At 37.9% G+C, this 19,071-nt stretch overlaps 1 protein-coding gene across 3 annotated transcripts in view; it reads right to left on the bottom strand.

Annotated features, from left to right (window-relative positions):
• Nucleotides 1-19,071, bottom strand: part of acacb (acetyl-CoA carboxylase beta) — a 101,879-nt gene that overhangs the window by 68,296 nt on the left and 14,512 nt on the right. For all 3 annotated transcript variants that reach the window (XM_057831254.1, XM_057831255.1, XM_057831256.1), the window contains exons 5-15: nt 18,394-18,503; nt 18,226-18,307; nt 18,060-18,158; nt 14,778-14,887; nt 14,575-14,685; nt 14,291-14,500; nt 12,470-12,640; nt 6,879-7,040; nt 6,640-6,803; nt 732-882; nt 548-651 (exon numbers count right to left, since the gene is read on the bottom strand). In XM_057831254.1, the coding sequence (XP_057687237.1) occupies nt 548-651; nt 732-882; nt 6,640-6,803; nt 6,879-7,040; nt 12,470-12,640; nt 14,291-14,500; nt 14,575-14,685; nt 14,778-14,887; nt 18,060-18,158; nt 18,226-18,307; nt 18,394-18,503 (1,474 nt within the window). The remainder of the gene's footprint in view (nt 1-547; nt 652-731; nt 883-6,639; nt 6,804-6,878; nt 7,041-12,469; nt 12,641-14,290; nt 14,501-14,574; nt 14,686-14,777; nt 14,888-18,059; nt 18,159-18,225; nt 18,308-18,393; nt 18,504-19,071) is intronic.

The following is a 19,071-nucleotide window of genomic DNA, read 5'->3' as shown; positions in this document are numbered from 1 at the left end:
ATTTGTATACAATTTCTCTGACTGGCGACTGATGGACATCCAGACTTTTAGAGATGGTTTTGTATCCTTTCCCAGCTTTATACAAATAAACAATCCTTGATTTCAGGTCTTCAGACAGCTCTTTTGACAGAGCCATGATGCACATAAGGCAATGCTTCTCATCAAGACAATTCTTACCAGTTGTGTGTTTTAAATTGGGCAGGGCAGCTTTTAACCACTTATCAGTGACTGGGCACACACCTCACTTAAATTGTTTGGTAAAAATTGGTTTCAATTGCTCTTTGAGTCTTCTTAGGCAGAGGGTTCACTTACTTATTTTCCCCCTTCTGTCATCGTTTGCAGGCTATCCTCAGTAAAATATAAAAACCTACGAATGTTCGGGTGGTTTTAGTTAAAGCAGACAGTTTTTTTTCATCTGTGTGATTTTGACAGAGATCAGCTCAAATTTGATGGTGATTTTATGTAGAAATGTGAGAAATTCCAAAAGGTTCAGATTCTTTTTCATACCACTGTATATTAGTTATGGCAGCATGGTTTTCTTACTGACCTTTCTAATGAGTGTAGAAAGTCTGACATGCTCTTTCTGAAGTTTGCATCTGCAACATGCAAAGCCCCGCACACAATTCCCAACATTGTGTCTGGTCGCTCTGCCTGCAGAAAGGACACATAGCCTTCCGTCACAAAATTTGCCAGATTAACATGTTGAAAAATAGCTAAAATATTACTCCCACCTGCACTTTCTCTGCAATGAGGTGATCCAGCCAGCTAGTGTCTATGTCATTGTTTCGGAAGCTCTCAGTTTCAAGTAGCTTAATGAGGTATTCAACAGTGGTCCTGAAGTCACCTCTGATTGACAGTTCCTTCATAGCCACCACCATGTTCCTGAACAAATAGCAATATAATGCTGACACCAGATCGAAGAAGGGGCACCGTAGAGAAGAGTTCATTGTTTTGTATTATCCGTTTGTCTGTGTCTGTCTTGTCTTATACTGTGAACTATGAGGAGTCTTGCTTCTTAACAGATTGTTTCTCCTTTCGATTCTAAACTTTACCACACAAAATTGAACATTCACTAATTGTAGGGTATCTCGATTGAGCTATAGCAGTGGGCCTTCAAGCTTTGCTACCATTTCTAACTTCTAGAAATGCAAAACTTGGTATATTTGTGCCTAATCACATTTTATTTTATGAAATAAGGTTTGCCACAAGCACACCTGTTGCTGCGGGTAAGCCAGAGAGCTCTTTGTCTGCCCAACAACATGCTTGGCACTAAAATCTCTTCATATTTGTATTTGGTGATTTTCGTGAGAGTTTTATAGCCATTTTAAATTGTGTTATATAAAAAAAGGGCTGTCAAACGATTAAAATTTTTAATCGCGTTAATTACAGCTTAAAAATTAATTAATCGTAATTAATCGCAATTCAAACCATCTATAAAATATGCCATATTTTTCTGTAAATTATTGTTGGAATGGAAAGACACAAGATGGATATATACATTCAACATACGGTACATAAGGACCTTATTTGTTTATTATAACAATAAATCAACAAGATGACATTAACATTATTAACATTCTGTTAAAGCGATCCATGGATAGAAAGGCTTGTAGTTTGTTAGTACAAGTTATAGAAATTTTATATTAAAACCCCTCTTAATGTTTTCGTTTTAATAAAATTTGTAAAATTTTCAATAAAAAAATAAACTAGTAGCCCGCCATTGTTGATGTCAATAATTACTTACAAAATGCTCATGGGTGCTAAAGCCTTGCCTGGCTCTGCCAGACTGTTCTCCCTGTATTTTTCAAACAGTGAGAGAAATAGTCTGGGAACCATCCCATTAACGGCCTCTCGAGCAGGTACAAAATCAATCGACAAATCAGATTCGTTTATTTGCGTGACGTGTTCTTAACGAGCAACGTCACTCTTGCGCGTCGGAAGTCGTCTCCACAACAAAGGTGAACAGGAGAGCCGAGAATATGTTCCAATCCACGGTAAAATCAGTTTTAAATTACGAAAAACACATCGTCACGAGTCATTGACAACAGTCTGTCTCGCGCTAGCCATGTTGAATAAACTCCGCTCTCCTCGTATGTTTACTTCCGCTCGCAAGTCCCTCGTCCTGCCCTCGTCGTTTTACTAATGTCACGTCTGCCCTGCCCGTCGCTGATTGGTCCACTCCGCTGTCTGTTTGCTGTGGCTTGCTCCGCCCTGGAAATTGTATCCGCGTGAATGGTTGCCAGACTCAACAGCTGGAACGGCGGTGAGTCTGGTGTACCAGGCAAGCTAAAGCCTATAAAATCAGTCGCACCCAAGTGCCAGCAGAGGGCAGCAAAATTCCATAAAACACAATTAACAAGTGGGCATTTCACTGTACTGTCATTTAAATCTGTCTGAGCGGGGAATGTGCGTTAATTGCGTCAAATATTTTAACGTGATTAATTAAAACCAATTAATTACTGCCCGTTAACACGATAATTTTGACAGCCCAAATATAAAAAATTATTAATCAGGATTCTATAAGGGAGCGACTTTGAATTTTTTGATGCCGCTGCTCATGGAGACACATATATGGCTGAGGTAGGTGCCTGTTTTGGTTTAATGTTGGTAGCAGCTTTGGTTTTGGAAATATTTGAATTTGAAGTTTTTTAAAATAGGGCCTCTACGATTCGACCCCGTTTCCTGTGTCATGTAAATAGGTTATGAAGTCTATGGTAATAATCTAAATAAGCTGTGGCTGTGGATTTAGGCTCACCTAAAGGACTGCATTAATTTAAATTTTATTTAGAATATTTCAATTATTTTTAAAATTTTAATTTAACGTAACAAATAAGGAATAATATTAATCATAATAATTATAACTCAACATTATACTTATCTTCCAATTTGCTCATATGTTTTCAAAAATAAAAATCCTGTTCAATGGGGGAAAAAAATGTTTTTTTAGGGCTGTCAAAATTATCGCGTTAACGGGCGGTAATTAAATTTTTAAATTAATCACGTTAAAATATTTAACGCAATTAACGGATGCGCGGAACGACCCACTCACGCATTGCCGCGAACAGACTACAATTGCGCTGTTTTAAGTATATTGAGAGCTAAGAGGCAGAGACAAGCAAGTGGAGTGGACACAGGCATTCATTGGAACCGTGCTATATATTGGTATTAGCCACAACAAATATAACTATTGTGGCGAGCGACGTGAGGAAGAATGATAGGAGAGGATCTTTTTCTTAACACCCTATATTGTACACAACGCAGAGAAGATATACCATTTGCAGCCACCACTGACAGTCATGGTTGCCAATCTTCCCAACAATTATAACTAGTATGGCGAACGACGTGGGGAAGATTGACAGGAAGTGATCTTTTTCTTAACACCCTGTATTGTATACAACGCAGAGAAGATATACCATTTGCAGCCACCACTGACAGTCATGGTTGCCCAACATCCCATCATGCATTTGGGCAGTTAAGATAAGTTACTCATATTCAAACATTTCGTTTAGCTCAACAAATACACTAGAATGCAATATTTAGTCACAATATACAAACTATCAATTATCATAACTTGTACTCACATTTATCTTTAAAGAATTACAAGTCTTTCTAACCGTGGATCCTTTTCACAGAAAGAATGTTCATAATGTTAATGGCATCTTGTGGATTTATGGTTATAATAAACAAATACAGTACTTATGTACAGTATGTTGAATGAATAAATCCATCTTGTCCTATCTTTCCATTCCAACAATAATTTACAGAAAAATATGGCATATTTTAGAGATGGTTTGAATTGCGATTAATTACGATTAATTAATTATTCAGCTGTGATTAACTCGATTAAAAATTGTAATCGTTTGACAGCTCTAGTTTTTTTAAAACCCAGATATCTCAAAGTAACACATTTGAGACCTGTAATTGCACTACCGTGATACCGTGAAACGGTGTTATTTTTGCTTAAGATCATCATACCGTCAGAATCTCATGCAAACACATGCTTACTACTTCCTCATCTACCTGCTGGTGACGCAGCACCAGGAGCAACGTGGGGTTTAGTATCTTGCTCAAGGATACTTAGACGAGATTATCAAGGCGGAGAATCGAACCCACAGCCTCTGGGTTGGGGAATGACTACTCAACCATGCCACACCCTTTTATTAGCTATTATTTTCTATTTGTGCGATTAAATAAACATGCTTTAGGCATTTCAATGAAGTTCAGTGTTTGCATTAGAGATGTCCGATCACGTCATTTTCAAAGTATCGGAATCGGCAAAAAAAATATCGGACATGCCTTTTTTTTATATACTGTATATATATATTTTTTAATGAAATCGTTATCTAATTGTATTTTACGTTACAGACAAAATGTCTTACACTCATCCAGAGTCTTTAGCTTTGGCTTAAAGTAGGGCTATCAAATTTATCGTGTTAACGGCAGTAATAACTTTTAAATATTTAACGCAATTAATGCATGCGCTGCACTACCCACTCACGCATTGTCGCGTTCAATCTATAATGGCACCGTTTTACGTATACATAGAGTTAAAAGGCAACGTTAAACGAGTAGAGAGAATTTTGGCAGCCTTTGAAGCTTTTTTTTTAATTAGCTAAAGCCTTACAATCCCTATCAACAATTAGAGATATCGTGGGAAGTAACGTAGGGAAGAAAGGTAGTAGTTGATTTTTTTCTTAACACCCTATTTTATTTCCCAACGCAGAGAAGATATATCAATTGGTACCACTACGCACAGTCATGGTTGCACTTCCCATCATGCATTTGGGCAGAAGTTAAATGGCTACAGTATCATTTACTGAAAGCTTAACAAATACACTAGATGGCAATATTTACTCACAATATACAAGGTCACATTTATCCTTTAAGAATTACAAGTCTTTCTATCCGTGGATCCCTCTCACAGAAAGAATGTTAATAATGTAAATGCCATCTTGAGGATTTATTGTCATAATAAATAAATACACTACTTATGTACTGTATGTTGAATGTATATGGCGGAAAACACAGACAGGACTGAAAAAGCAGTTTCTCCTAAACTGTTGTATTTTCAGCCAAAACAACTGCTGTGTTTGATAGAACAATATGTCTATATGCTGCCATAGCAGATTCATGGCTCATTAAGCTCCCAAACTATTTTTAATTTGCCCGTTTTACCCTGAAAAACCCCGTTTACAGATGTCGCGCAACCGTTTTTGTTTCAACCTAGCCATAAAAAGAAGTAATTATATTTATTATTCAAAATGTCTGTCGTTTAGAATCATCAATTGATTTCTAATATTTAGTTTAAAAAAAGAAAACGACTTTAAAAAATTATTCACTCGCATATTTTGGACTTTTAAACAAATTACGTCACAATGAAAAATTCTGTAAAAAAAGTCACGGATATCTACCTCATAACTATCGCTTAATTGTATTTTTCTTGTTCCTGTCGCATTTCCGCCGATATATTCGATGATAAATTATCGATCCAAACTAAGGAAATTTGAAAAATAACATTTAAAAGGGTAACTATATGAAAAAGAAAATTTCAACCACTCCTTGTTGTATGCGATTTCTGCATCGCTATCCTTGGTATATCTCCATGTTTCACCCATAAAATCCCTAAAAAAATCTGGCTGTGGCCATTCATAGCTGTGTCTTGACACTCAGTGATACATGCTACATGGAGTTGTTGGATCGAAACAAGGTAAGTTCGTGATAATATGTCTTTAAAACAGTGGCGTCTTTAATTCTGCTCTCGCATGCTCTCGCCTCCAGTTATGGGTTTGCTGTTTAAAAAATGTTTTTTTTTTTCAAAAATGCCCTCCTGTTCAAATTTTTTCTTCCCCCAGAAAATTGAGATTTTAAGCTTTCCAATGATGTATCACACATGCATATTGGACAATTTTGAAATCTGGCCAAATTGGGGGTCTCAAAGCGGAACTTCAAGTCACCTGAGTGTTTTCCGCCATATATTCGTCCAAGTTTTATTCATTTTTTCTTAACGCATTGCCAAAATGTATATGATCGGGAAAAATTATCGGGAATGATTGGAATTGAATCGGGAGAGGGAAAAAAAGCAATCGGATCGGGAAATATCGGGATCGGTAGATACTCAAACTAAAACGATCGGGAGCAAAAAAACATGATCGGAACAACCCTAGTTTGCATTATTCATTTTTTACGCCAATTTTGACACTTTCACTGCAAATAAATATCAGCTCCAAAAATCGGTTACCAGCCCCTCCAACTACTAATAATCGGCATCGGTCCTGAAGAACTGGTCTTCAAAGGCCGCAGTGGGTTCTGTAACAACAGATCCAGCATTGGCAGTTCAGCCAATGAGGGGTCCAGGGCAACAAGAAGCACCTGACTGCAATCAAGTGATTGCACTTGTAAAACACAAGATTGGTCAAAAAAATTGTTCTCTTGATGTGTTGCAACGAAAAACCACACCCACAACGGCCTTTTGTGGAATAGTTTGCCCACCCCTGTTCTAGGACAACAATATAGAACTGGGGTCCCTCTGATTTTATATGCCCGCTAAACACTAAAGTTTGGTGACAGGTCAAGACACAACATCAAGACAGGGACTGATTACTTCAAAATAAATACATTCATCAATTAAAAGACTCTTACGATATGGCTTCTTCTCGGTTTTCACCCCAGGAGAAACAGTGTCCAAACTGTGAGTCAGCAAATTCATGCAGACCCCCAGTTGCGCCGACACTAAAGTAACCCCAGACATTTTTACTGCTACGGAAGTTCAGCTCCTGAACAGTGCCTGAGCTGGGTTTGAACCCCTGTAAACAACAAGGCAAGAATTATCTTTAAGAAAATTAATGGAAGATTCATAGCACCGGTGAGACAATATCTACCTCATCGGGGTTCTCACTGGTGATCCGAGCAGCTATGACGTGTCCTCTTGGACTAGGTGGGCATTCTGGAGTGTCGAAGTTAATAATGCTGTCACCCCATGCAGTTTCTCCATAGAGCAAACGAATATCTTTGATTCTGTAAAGTGGGATGCCCATGGCAATCTGCAAAGGGCAATACAAAAAGTGTGACAACTTTTAAGTATGTGGCCAAATTCTGTAAATTGTGAGAAAACATAAAATGAGGACAATCGTATTTGAAAAAAACTTATTTAAAGCAACACTAGGTAACTTTTCAACCTTTATATTAAATATTTTCATAACATTTGTGATAATATTTCGACTGATGACTAGTTGAATTACACCTCTTTTATATCTTGGGGGGGTCTGTATCGATTTCATCGGCACTAATTAACTTTGAGGAGGGTAGCAGGAATATTGCCACACAAAAAAATACTACAAATATACTGACTGCTTTACAACATACGACTTACACCTTTCCCATTCATTATAAAGATGGAAGTCGATGCCAAAGGTTTTCGCGCAAATTCTGCAAAGATGGCACAGCAACAGAAGAGACAAAAAGTTTTGTCTGAGGAGGAAAAAAAAGGCAGGCTATCAGGGTGTACAGAATAAACATTGGGTAGGCTTTCCTTCGCTGGCGTGACGCCCCCCCCCCCCCCCCCCCATCCCACCTGAACTCATCAGCGCTGACGAGTTTGGGTGGGGTGGGGTGGATGAGCCTTATTACTTATTACCTACTAGAGCTGAAACGAGTACTCGAGCAACTCGAGTAACTCGAGTTTAAAAACTGATCCGAGTAATTTTATTCATCTCGATTAATCGTTTATTTTGACAGCTCTAAGCATCACGTTTTGCTCGGACTACTTTTAATGCGGGACAACGGGCTGTCACGTGCGGAGAGGAAGAAGTTTAAAAAAAAAAAAAAAAAACTTACTGCAGCCGACAGCCACCACAAACGACGCCGACGTTGCTAAATACTAGCCCGCACGATGCTACGTTGGTACAGGTAGCGTCTGATGCGTCTCATAGAGATCACATGTATGTTGAACTAGATGCGAAATGACAGACTCGGCCGCGTCTGGGCAGCGTTAGTAAACAGCCGCCATCTTAAAGCAGTAGAGCGCTAAGCGCTAATAAAGAGCGCTAAAGGCTCAAACATACCAGCAACGTGAACATAGCGTCAACGATCTCGCCGCGATTACGCTTCGAAACGCGCCCGTTAAAGTCAATCAGCCAATGCACAACAGTCGTAGTGCGTCCGCGTGTTAGACGCGTCCCAGAAGCGCTAAACGCGACGCATGCGAAAAGAACAGCAGAGTTTGTTTTTTGACGCGAGACGCGGCCCCCCTGCGTCAATACTACTAGGTGGGATCGGGCAGGCCGGAAGTCACTAGTTTAAAAATACGGTGGATCCGGTCGATTTTCAAAATAATATGCAATCGTAACTTACTATATAAATAAAATAAACTGAAATGAGCTAAAACACCTGCAATTAATACAAATAATACACAAATCCTGCTACACAATTAAATTAATTCCTGCGTGGTGCTTTAACTTGAGAAAAAAACATCAATAAAGCTTAGAAAAATGTTCATAAGAAAAAAAATGTTAAAATCTTTGTCATTGGGATTGCTTTTTGCTTTAGCACATGACTTCTTTTTTCTTCTTTCTTTCAAAAAGAAAGCTGGCCAATACGCAGGGTCTGAAAGGCAAAGTGTTGTTATTTTATTAACTTTTAATACCCGCTATTCTCGCGCGATCTTGCAATCCTCGCGTCAACCGATCGAGCCGCTCCACAGATGCGCTGCTCGTGAAACGCGTCCTATGGAAATTGACGCCGAGCGTCACTGGTGCGTTATCGCGGCGGGATCGTTGACGCGACGTTGACGTTTCTAGTGTGTTTGAGCCTAAAGCGCTAATAAATAAGATTAACGTTACTGTCGCTACTAGCTCACGTAACGTTAGCCCTGCGGAAGGCTAGGTTTCAATTAATTATGACCACTGTCAAGCGTGGCTAACGTGTCTTACATACAGACTTTAACATAACATAGCATTGTGGAGTGATGAGGGTGTAAAATAAAAACTTAATCATGCTATCTATCAATTTTAGCTCAGTAGTCATTGCTGGATAAAACACCAAGTAGCACTGGTCCCTAATGTGCTCCAATACAGCCTGTATCGTACATTTATTTTGAACACTGCAAAAACTCAAAATCCTATCAGGACTTACAGTTTAGACTAACTTAAAACTTAACTAGAACTTAAAAATGGCTTGACACAAAGAGAAATTCAATTGAAACACGTGGGAAAAAATCCTAACTTTTAAGTGACGTGTGTTATCAAGCGTAACGGCATTAGGTAAGATATATATATATATATATATATATATATATATATTTTTTTTTTAAATAAGATCTAAAAGTTTTTTGAGTGAAAGCAGTTAATTAGTTTTTTTTTTTAATTCTAGTTACATCTGAGATGCAATTGTTGGCTGTTTTCAACAATATACATCGAAAATAAAGACATTGACTGAAAATGGTTCAAGATTAGATGAAATGTCTTGTTTTCTCATGTATATTTCTAATCGCTCTTCACCGAAAAATATATTTGTTTTATCCGATTACTCGATTAATCGATAGAATTTTCAGTCGATTACTCGATTACTAAAATATTCGATAGCTGCAGCCCTATTAACTACCTTACTTACCTGATTACTATTTATCCATTCACACAACCAGTGGAAACAGAATTGTTTAAAGGTCAACTGAAGAGCCTTTCGGATTTTGTTCTTGAGCGTTTTACTCAGTTAAATTGTATTAAATGCATCATTCGCCGTCTCAAAACTCATATTTAAAAACAATTGACCACGTAGTTTTTGAGTTACTGCCATAGCAACACCTTAACAATGAGAGACGCGCCTCACTGCCAACCGCTACCTGATGATATCAATTCCTGAGGACCCCGCAGGCACTTTAATACGAAAGAATAGCACCATGCTATTCTCGCCAGCTATTGCAAACATTTACTGGGTTTTTACTCAAAATCAAAATCACGATGCTGGATATAGGCTACCGTTTGTGAATGTCGAGCTGTCAATCGGCGTCATCACCAACATCTGATGCGCCGAGTAATTCGTCATCTGATGCCTTAGGTTCAAATATGTAGGCATTAATTGTAGATCATCTTTCCTGGGAGCCCTTGCCATCGTGAGCGTCACTAAAGAGCAATCCTGAATGGCTACTTTCTGTGGAAATAGCTACTGCTGCTATGGGACAATTAACAGAGTACAAAAAAACTAAAGAAACAAAAACTAGGGCTGTCAAACGATTAAAATTTTTAATCGAGTTATTTACAGCTTAAAAATTAATTAATCGTAATTAATCGCAATTAATCGCAATTCAAACCATCTATAAAACATGCCATATTTTTCTGTAAATTATATATATATTCTGTAAAATAAATTGTTGGAATGGAAAGATAAGACACAAGATGGATATATACATTCAACATACAGTACACAAGGACTGTAGTGGGCATTTCACTCTACTGTCATTTAAATCTGTCTATGCTGTCCTCACTCTGAAGCGTCTACTTTTTCCAAAGCTAGACAGCTAGTGAACGACGCCTTAATAATCAGACTTCTTCCTTTTTCATCTGATTTATTAATAAAATGGCCTCAAACCACTGTCCTCTTTAGACCGTAGTGAAACTACAAAAAAAAGTACACAAGCATTGCATTAGCAACAACGTTAGCTTAGCACGCTATACAGGTTCACTAAACATAAACAAAAAGCGTCTCATACAAAAAATAGAACATTTCGCTTACTAACATAATATGTACATTCTTTACAACAACCATACTTACGGACAAATCTTGTCCAAGGATCATATAAGCACAACATTACAACGTAGGCGTCAGCCCGAGACGTCGTGCAGCCATATTGAACTGGCAAGAAAGCAATAAACCATGTCGCAAAGCGACCACAAGAGTTCGCTGTTAGACAGCACAAAAAACCTTGCTGTAAAACTTACCAAAAGGCAGAATACTGTCTGAGCGGGACATGTTGCGTCAAATATTTTAACGTGATTAATTAAAAAAATTAATTACCGCGCGTTAACGCGATAATTTTGACAGCCCTAAAAAAAAAAAACACACAAATTATTTTCGCAGTTGCGTGTTAAAAATGGGATGGTTGTTTTAAAGAACTCGTCTAGAGTCTATATTCATAAAATTACCGTAATTTCCCGAATATAAGGCGCACCCGTGTATAATGCGCACCCCAAATTTACTTGTAAAATCTAGGGAAAATTATTGTACCTGTTTATAACGCGCACCCTAATTTTAGCACCAATAAATAGAAGAATACAAGAAAACACAGCTCGTGTACAGATACAGAAATGTCATTTTACTGACTGGTGAAACACAGCACAAGCATAGCACATTGGTAGTTTAAAACATTACCATAAACTGACAATATTTACGGTAATAATATGATTTGACAACTTCTCCAACTTACCAGAATCTAGGAGAAGACAAAACAGAAGTGACTTTTTTTTAAAGGCTGCTGTATAACTTGCTCGTTTCATCATGATGAATAAATGTTTCTTCCATGGATTGATACGGTAAAATGAAAGTGAGAACGTAAGTCGGAAATCCGTGAGAGCTCATCGCTGTCAACACGACAGTAACAATAGGAACTATTGTTATTTGGGTTTGAGTTTCCCGTGGGACAGATATAGTTGACGGACACAGCAAGTCTGTGTGCTTACGTTTGTTATGGTCGAGAGGGGTCCGAGTTGGGGAGCTGCAGTAAACATTGACTCAAATGAGTTCAAGAAACTAAATTCTGCGCTTTAGGAAGAGTGAAAAAAGCAGAATTTAACACAGACGAAATCATTCGACCGATTAGAGTGAAGTATTACCAAGACAAAATGGTGACGTCACGTAGCGTAATGGTTGGCAACAGGTCGCCGCATATGTTTCTTCAACACAACGTGGTGGTGTCAATTAAAAAAAAAATCGGTTTATATATATATATATATATGTAATATGTATATATTTCTGTCTCCATCCATGTACCCGTTTATAATGCGCACCATGATTTTACAAGTTGATTTTGGGGAAAAAAAAGTGCGTTATATTCGGGAAATTACAGTACACCGAAATTGGAAAAGCTCTTCAGCTGACCTTTAATTCATCTGCAAGCGAGCGGGAGTTTGATTTTTGATTGACTGATGATTTTACGACACTGTACGGGAGTGCCCTGGTCCTCATGGGAAACGCAGTCTTCGTTACGGCAAAACACTACCGCTTATGTCCACCGGCGTCACTAAAATCGACCAGAACTGAAAAGTTACCAAGTGTTGCTCTAAACTAGTTTCAAATGCCTAATTCCTGCAGAACATTTGATTTTCAGTTTCTCCATTTTTTTCCAATTAAAGCTGTGGTATAAACAAAATGCATCATTTATTTTAATGTCACTTTTCTGTAAGTGTAATAGCTAGTTGTTCAAATAATTTAGCCTCTATTGTGTCGTGTGAGAGCATTCTTTGTTCACTGAGGGTTTTACCTGAAGTTGGGCTGCTGGAAGGTTTACATCTGCAATCATCTCTGTACAGGGATGTTCTACCTGTAGACGAGGATTCAGCTCCAAAAAATGAAAACTTCCGTCTTCAGAGAAAAGATATTCCACAGTTCCAGCACTGACATAGCCCACCATTTTGGCTAGTCTAACAGCATACTAGGTCAGAAAGAGGAGACAAAACATCATTTGCAGTCTTGTTTTTGTCAGTCTGCCCCATGGCAGCTGTGGTTACAATAAGAGCTTAGCGCCACCTATTGTGGAGTGAATGAATAATGGAATGTAAAGTATTTTAAATTGCCAGCAATGACAGCAAAAAGCATGTTTATTTCATATTTCACACAGTATTTTATGCTCCTAAATGAAATGGACCACTTAGACCTATTCAGTTTTTTTTAATCTCACGCCATGAAAATTGGATTGAGGAAGAAGGCGAATGTGACGTCAGCGGACTAATCATCTTCACAGTATAGCCATTACAATATTATGAATAAGGACTGCGGTTTCCACTGATTTTGTGGATACATTCGTTTGTTTTTCGAATCACGCCAGCCAAATGTGCTGCAGGCTTTTGTTGCTGCACTAGGGAGAGGCGTGTGAGCCTTTTCGTGTTTCAAAAAGGTCCTGTTCACCGCAGAGAATGGGCAAAACAAGTCTGACTACTGTGGGACCACTGGACAGACAAGGGAGTGAGTAAGCTACGTGTTTTATATTAGTATTTATTTATTTATATTAGTCACACACCATGGTTGCCGGCCAATAACGTCCGCGCTCTGCCAGCTACGCGCTCTCGTCTACGGTTACCGATTGTGTAGAGACTTCCACCACTCTCGGCCCTCTTCATGCACCCGCCAAGCAAGCACTATCCTCGGCTTGGGTAGCCAAGCGCTCCAACGTAAGCCGGTTTGTCCACCGAGAATGCGCCCTTTTCGGCGTTCAACGACAAGCTGAAACTTGCTCGCCACCATTGGCTGGCTGATCGGTGAAGGCTATCACCCCTGCCGCCGTGTGTGACATGAGTCGGGGTAGTTTTGTGTGATTTTTAGTTTTCGAAAAGCGAGGAAGACTTAGAAGAGCAGCTCTGTTCAGGTTAGCATGTAGCATAGCTCTCACACTTTTGTTTACACTCTTTCCTTGTCTCCGAGTCCCCGCAGGGAAATGACATGAGCCGACTAACTCCGGTGGCGTAAAATACCGTTCGGAAGGTTTATGAAGTTTGCAGTTTTGACCATTATGCAGTAATTTAGCCCTTTCATAGTGAATAAATGCATTTTTAATATTTCATATTCTGCTTTGCACAAGACAATTTTTTTGTCACGACCATACAATTTTTAACAATTGGGGGAAAATTCTTAGATAAAAAGACTATCCTGTAAAAATATTCCTGCTCTCTCTTGCATTTTCCTCGTTCTGAATCTTCCTCCTCCATTGGTCTGAATTCTAAATCAGCTGAAATCGTTACTCTGCCAACATCATCACCCAGATGGCGGCGCCAGAGCGCTATAATGACAGGAGTTGCTAAACGGCAGATTGAAAGACTCATTTCTCGTCATCTGCGCTTTGCGAAATTGTACTTTGTAGTCGAATTGTCTCAAAATATGATTTTAATTTAAATAATAATGCGACTTAATATCTTTTATGGTGTCACAGGCACTTTAAATGTCCTGAAAGGCGCTACATAAATCAAAAGTTAAGAATGTAACTACGGTTCTATGAATCTGGCGGTCAGCAGGGATGAAATAGAACTAATCCAACATAACTTATTATTGTTATTGAATGAAATATACATGCAGATATAAGTTAACTAACCTGCTCCATATGCTCAAATGTCAAGGATGCAGCTACAGTTGCGGGGGCTTCCTCGATAATCTTCTGGTGCCTTCTTTGAATGGAGCAATCTCGACCAAATAGAGAGATAGCGTTACCATATTCATCAGCCAGTATCTGAACCTCCAGGTGTCTTGCATGCTGGGCTAGCTGCATGATGAAAATGGGCGAGCCAGGAACTTCTGTCTGAACCTACAAGTAAAAGGTTGGTATAACACTCAGAGCATTGGAAAAGTGGAGCTGTATAAAGAAAGGAATCCACGTACCTGCCTAAATGAGGTTGGAAAACTATCCGCACTTTCTACTTTCCGAATACCTTTTCCTCCACCACCCTCTGATGCTTTGATGACAACAGGATAACCAATTCTCTCAGCTCTCTAGCACAGTAACGTATGGGATACAACTTAAGAATTACAACTCCTCCTGAGACAAATTTTGAGTTCCAGATAGTATTGTTGAACATGCATACCGCCAGACCATCATCCACATCCAAAACACAGCCCTGTGTGTAGATCTCAGGAGGAACACTGATTACATTGCCGGGTACTTGGTCATTCTCTGTCCAGTCCACTCTCAGACCTAAAAGAGAACCAGAAGAGGTGAGAATTTTCTTGGTTAATAAACACAAACTAGGGCAGCACAGTGGTCTAGTGCAGTGTTTTTCAACCGGTGTGCCGCGGACGTTTGTAGGACTCTTGTGTAGAAGTGGGTAGTAAAGCGTTACAAGTACTCTGTTACATTTACTTGAGTAACTTTTTGAGAAAAATGTATTTCTAAAGGCCAAGTTATGCTTCCGCGGCAGAGCTGCACCGTCAAGGAAGACACGATTTGCGACCCTCCGCCATAGCCCCTCTTGTTCCTTCACAACAGCGTGTGACGTGGTGGACTGTGATTGGTCCGCTCATACTTTTTTCCGGTTCTGCACGAAATCACCACAGGGTACCCGCTGGTTATTAAAAGTATTAAAAAAGCATTGAATTTAGTTTTCCATTGCATGCATATATATGTGCGTGCCTGTGCTGCATGCACTCAGCACACATGCTTGTTGATTACATATGAGACTCCAGTAGCTTTAACAAATGTTTATTGGCCATCAACACGCTGTGGAATTAAAATTCAGATATACAAAATAAGGAAACACTTCTATATTTAACATTGTAAAATGTTAGCACTGCTACATTGAGGCTAATGGAAAAAAAGACAATGTATGGAGGTAGATTTGTGTCTTTATTATTCAATCCAAAAAAAAGTTGCTTCAATCAAATAAAAAGTTGCTTCAATCAAAATATACATTTTCAATAGAAGAAAACGTCACTTCAATCAAAAAAATGTGTTTGAATGCAAAAATAAATTTGAAACTCCCAAAAATATATTTGAAAACTATTTTTCTTTGATTGAAATTTTTTTTTTTTGATTTAAGTCAAGTTTTTTTTTTTTTTTATTGAAACACCATTTTTGATTGAAGTCATGTAATTTTGCGTTGGGACCACATTTTGGCTAGGACATTTGTGTCCTTATTATTCAATCAAAAATTAAGTTGCTTCAAACAAAAAATATATATTTTCAAGAGAAAAATCACTTCAATCAAAATTTTATTTTAAAAATATTCCATCGTAGAAAAAAAGGTTTGAATGTGAAAAAATATTTGAGACTCAGAAATTCGCATTTGAACACTTTATTTTTCATTCAAACTGTTTTCTTTGAATATAGGGCACCGGTACGGGGGTGTGACATCGGCATTTCACCGGAGTACCCGCAACGGTACGTTGCCCTGTCGTGGCACACTGGTCGGACCCCGATATCACCCCCCAGGCGGGGAGGCCGGCTGTCGAGTGGACGGCCCGCGAATGACACGGCACTCATTCAAAGCTGAAGCGATGGGGCTGCCGGCGTGGACGCCAGCGACTCGCCGGTAGTCCACTCGCTTACTGGGCAGGCTAGTGTCGGGCCACTCGCCGACCACTCCCGTACCGGTGCCCTATATTCGGCTTAGAGTCCAGCAGACTCCGATGGCTGGATGGAGCCCTGGTGGCCTGGTGGTGCTTGCTTCATACTTTTATATCATTGGCGTAGCCACCTGCCACTTAAACACACCGGAACTAGCGTTGAAGTTGAATCTTTGTGTCAAAATGATTCAATCGAAAAAAAGTGCCTTCAAAACTTTTTCCACTTCAAAAAAAAAAAAAAAGTGTGTTCAAAACTTTTTCCACTTTGAAAGAAAAAGAGTTTAAAACTTTTTGCTTTTCAAAAAAAGTGACACTTCAATAAAAAAATATATATATTTCAAATTAAAAAATATATTTTCAAAAAATATATATTTTTGCAAATGATTTTTTTCTTTGATTAAATAAATTTTTTTGATTAAAGCAACTTTTATTGCGATTGAATGATTTTGACACAAATGTCCTACCCCTTATATGGTTCAAACACAAAAAGGATTGCTTCAATCAAAGAAAACAGTTTGAATGAAAAATAAAGTGTTCAAATGCGAATTTCTGAGTCTCAAATATTTTTTCACATTCAAACCTTTTTTTCTACGATGGAATATTTTTAAAATTTTTGATTGAAGTGATTTTTCTCTTGAAAATATATATTTTTTGTTTGAAGCAACTTAATTTTTGATTGAATAATAAAGACACAAATGTCCTAGCCAAAATGTGGTCCCAACGCAAAATTACATGACTTCAATCAAAAATGGTGTTTCAATAAAAAAAAAAAAACTTGACTTAAATTAAAAAAAAAATTTTTCAATCAAAGAAAAATAGTTTTCAAATATATTTTTGGGAGTTTCAAATTTATTTTTGCATTCAAACACATTTTTTTTGATTGAAGTGACGTTTTCTTCTATTGAAAATATATATTTTGATTGAAGCAACTTTTTATTTGATTGAAGCAACTTTTTTTTGGATTGAATAATAAAGACACAACTCCATAACAATGTACTAACCACTTTAGTCTGCTGTAAAACATTGACAGTCTTCTGGACATCGCAAAATTGCGGTTAAAAGGTGAAACATCAAACATGAAAACTCGGATGATAGTGAAGATCTGCAAACATTTTTTTACATCACTCTCCTGCTTCTTCACTAGCGAACTTGACACATGTAAGCTACTCCTCTCGTCTCATTTTTGATATTCATTTTGCTTTTGCTGCTCGTTTTGTGAAATATCGACAGGGCTATCCTTCCTATTAATATTACGTTCGGGTTCAAACTGAAAGGGAAGAACCGACGACGTTTATGAAGTTCCCAAGTGACACCGTGGAATTGTGGCAGCAAGCCCATGTGACGTCACCACCCTGTGACGTCAACAACAATAATGGTGACGTACGAGTTAAAATAATTTTACAAATTTTATTAAAACTAAAATAATTAAGAGGGCTTTTAATATCAAATTAGTATAACTCGTAATTTATGTTCTAAGAATTACATGTCTTTCTATCCTTGGATGCCTTTAAAATGACTCATTATGCATTGTGTGTGTTTTTAATATTTATAATTGTCAATTAGTTTGTGTTTTATTTAAGAATAACAATTCATTGCATTTCAATAGGTGATTTATTAAGATGTATTGTCACTATATTCGTGGTTGAATAGGTTAAAAAAAAAAAAAAAACAGGCAATAATATTGCATATCGCAATAACTTATGAGACAATATATTGCCTACTAAAATTTGTTATCGCAACAGGACTATGTGTACTTATCAGTAATGTCGATTTTGTGTAATGAGACAAGGGAAAAGAGGTCAAACCTGAGCCACTCCACGGTAATGTGGGAATATCTGCACTCTGGGCCACAATTGAGGAAGCCACCTTATCTCCAAGAGCCCACATAGCTTTACTGGATGGCCCTAAATTAAACACACAACTGAAAACAAGCACTAACAAGAAAAATATTTATCCCAAATTTAGTTTTACCCAAAAATGAAATTCCTGCTTTATTCAACAACTCGGGTAGTTTGGGATTTTCTGAGGCGTGGCCCCAGCCGGCCCACACTGCCTGTGAATTGGCATACAGTATCTTGAGTTAGCCCACCCCACTCATTTTTTTTTTTGTTAAATAATGAATTCAACAGTAATATTTACCTGCACTGGGATTCTTTTGGCAATGTCCACTATCAACTCTACATTGGCATAATTGTTATTGTTTGGCCCACCAGGCACCGGCACGTAGTGGTCTGCCATTTTGATATATTCTGAAAACAGCGACAGTTTCATTTAAAGGTATATTGATAAAGTAAAGTGTATCGCAAAAGTGAGTACACCACTCGTATTTCTGCAGATATTTATCTTTTCATGGGACCACACTCACAAAATGACACTTTGACACAATGAAAAGTAGTCTATGTGCAGCTTATATAATAAAGTTATTTTCCCCTCAAATTAACTCAAAATATAGCCATTAATATCTAAACCCCAGGCAACAAAAGTGAGTACACCCCTTAGAAACTACTAGAGCTGGGAATCTTTGGGCACCTAACGATTCGATTACGATTACGATTCAGAGGCTCAGATTCGATTATAAAACGATTATTGATGCACCTACCTCCTTTTTTTGTTTTTTTGTTTTTTTTACATAAATGTTTTGTACATTAGTTCCAAAATTGTTCAAAAAATCTCTCAGGCTAAACCAAACTACTATTTTAGTATCAAGTTAGCATATAACAGTAAACAAATATACAAAATTAACAGTACATAAAATACTCCAGTCCCCATTCTGTATCAGCAGCTTTAAACTACATTCAATTAATTTAATGTTGTGAA

This window comes from Corythoichthys intestinalis, chromosome 3 (genome assembly GCF_030265065.1).
Source record: "Corythoichthys intestinalis isolate RoL2023-P3 chromosome 3, ASM3026506v1, whole genome shotgun sequence".
Classification (NCBI taxonomy): Eukaryota; Metazoa; Chordata; class Actinopteri; order Syngnathiformes; family Syngnathidae; genus Corythoichthys; species Corythoichthys intestinalis.
The sequence above is the reverse complement of the archived record's forward strand: the minus strand, read 5'-3'. Positions and strand labels throughout refer to the sequence as shown.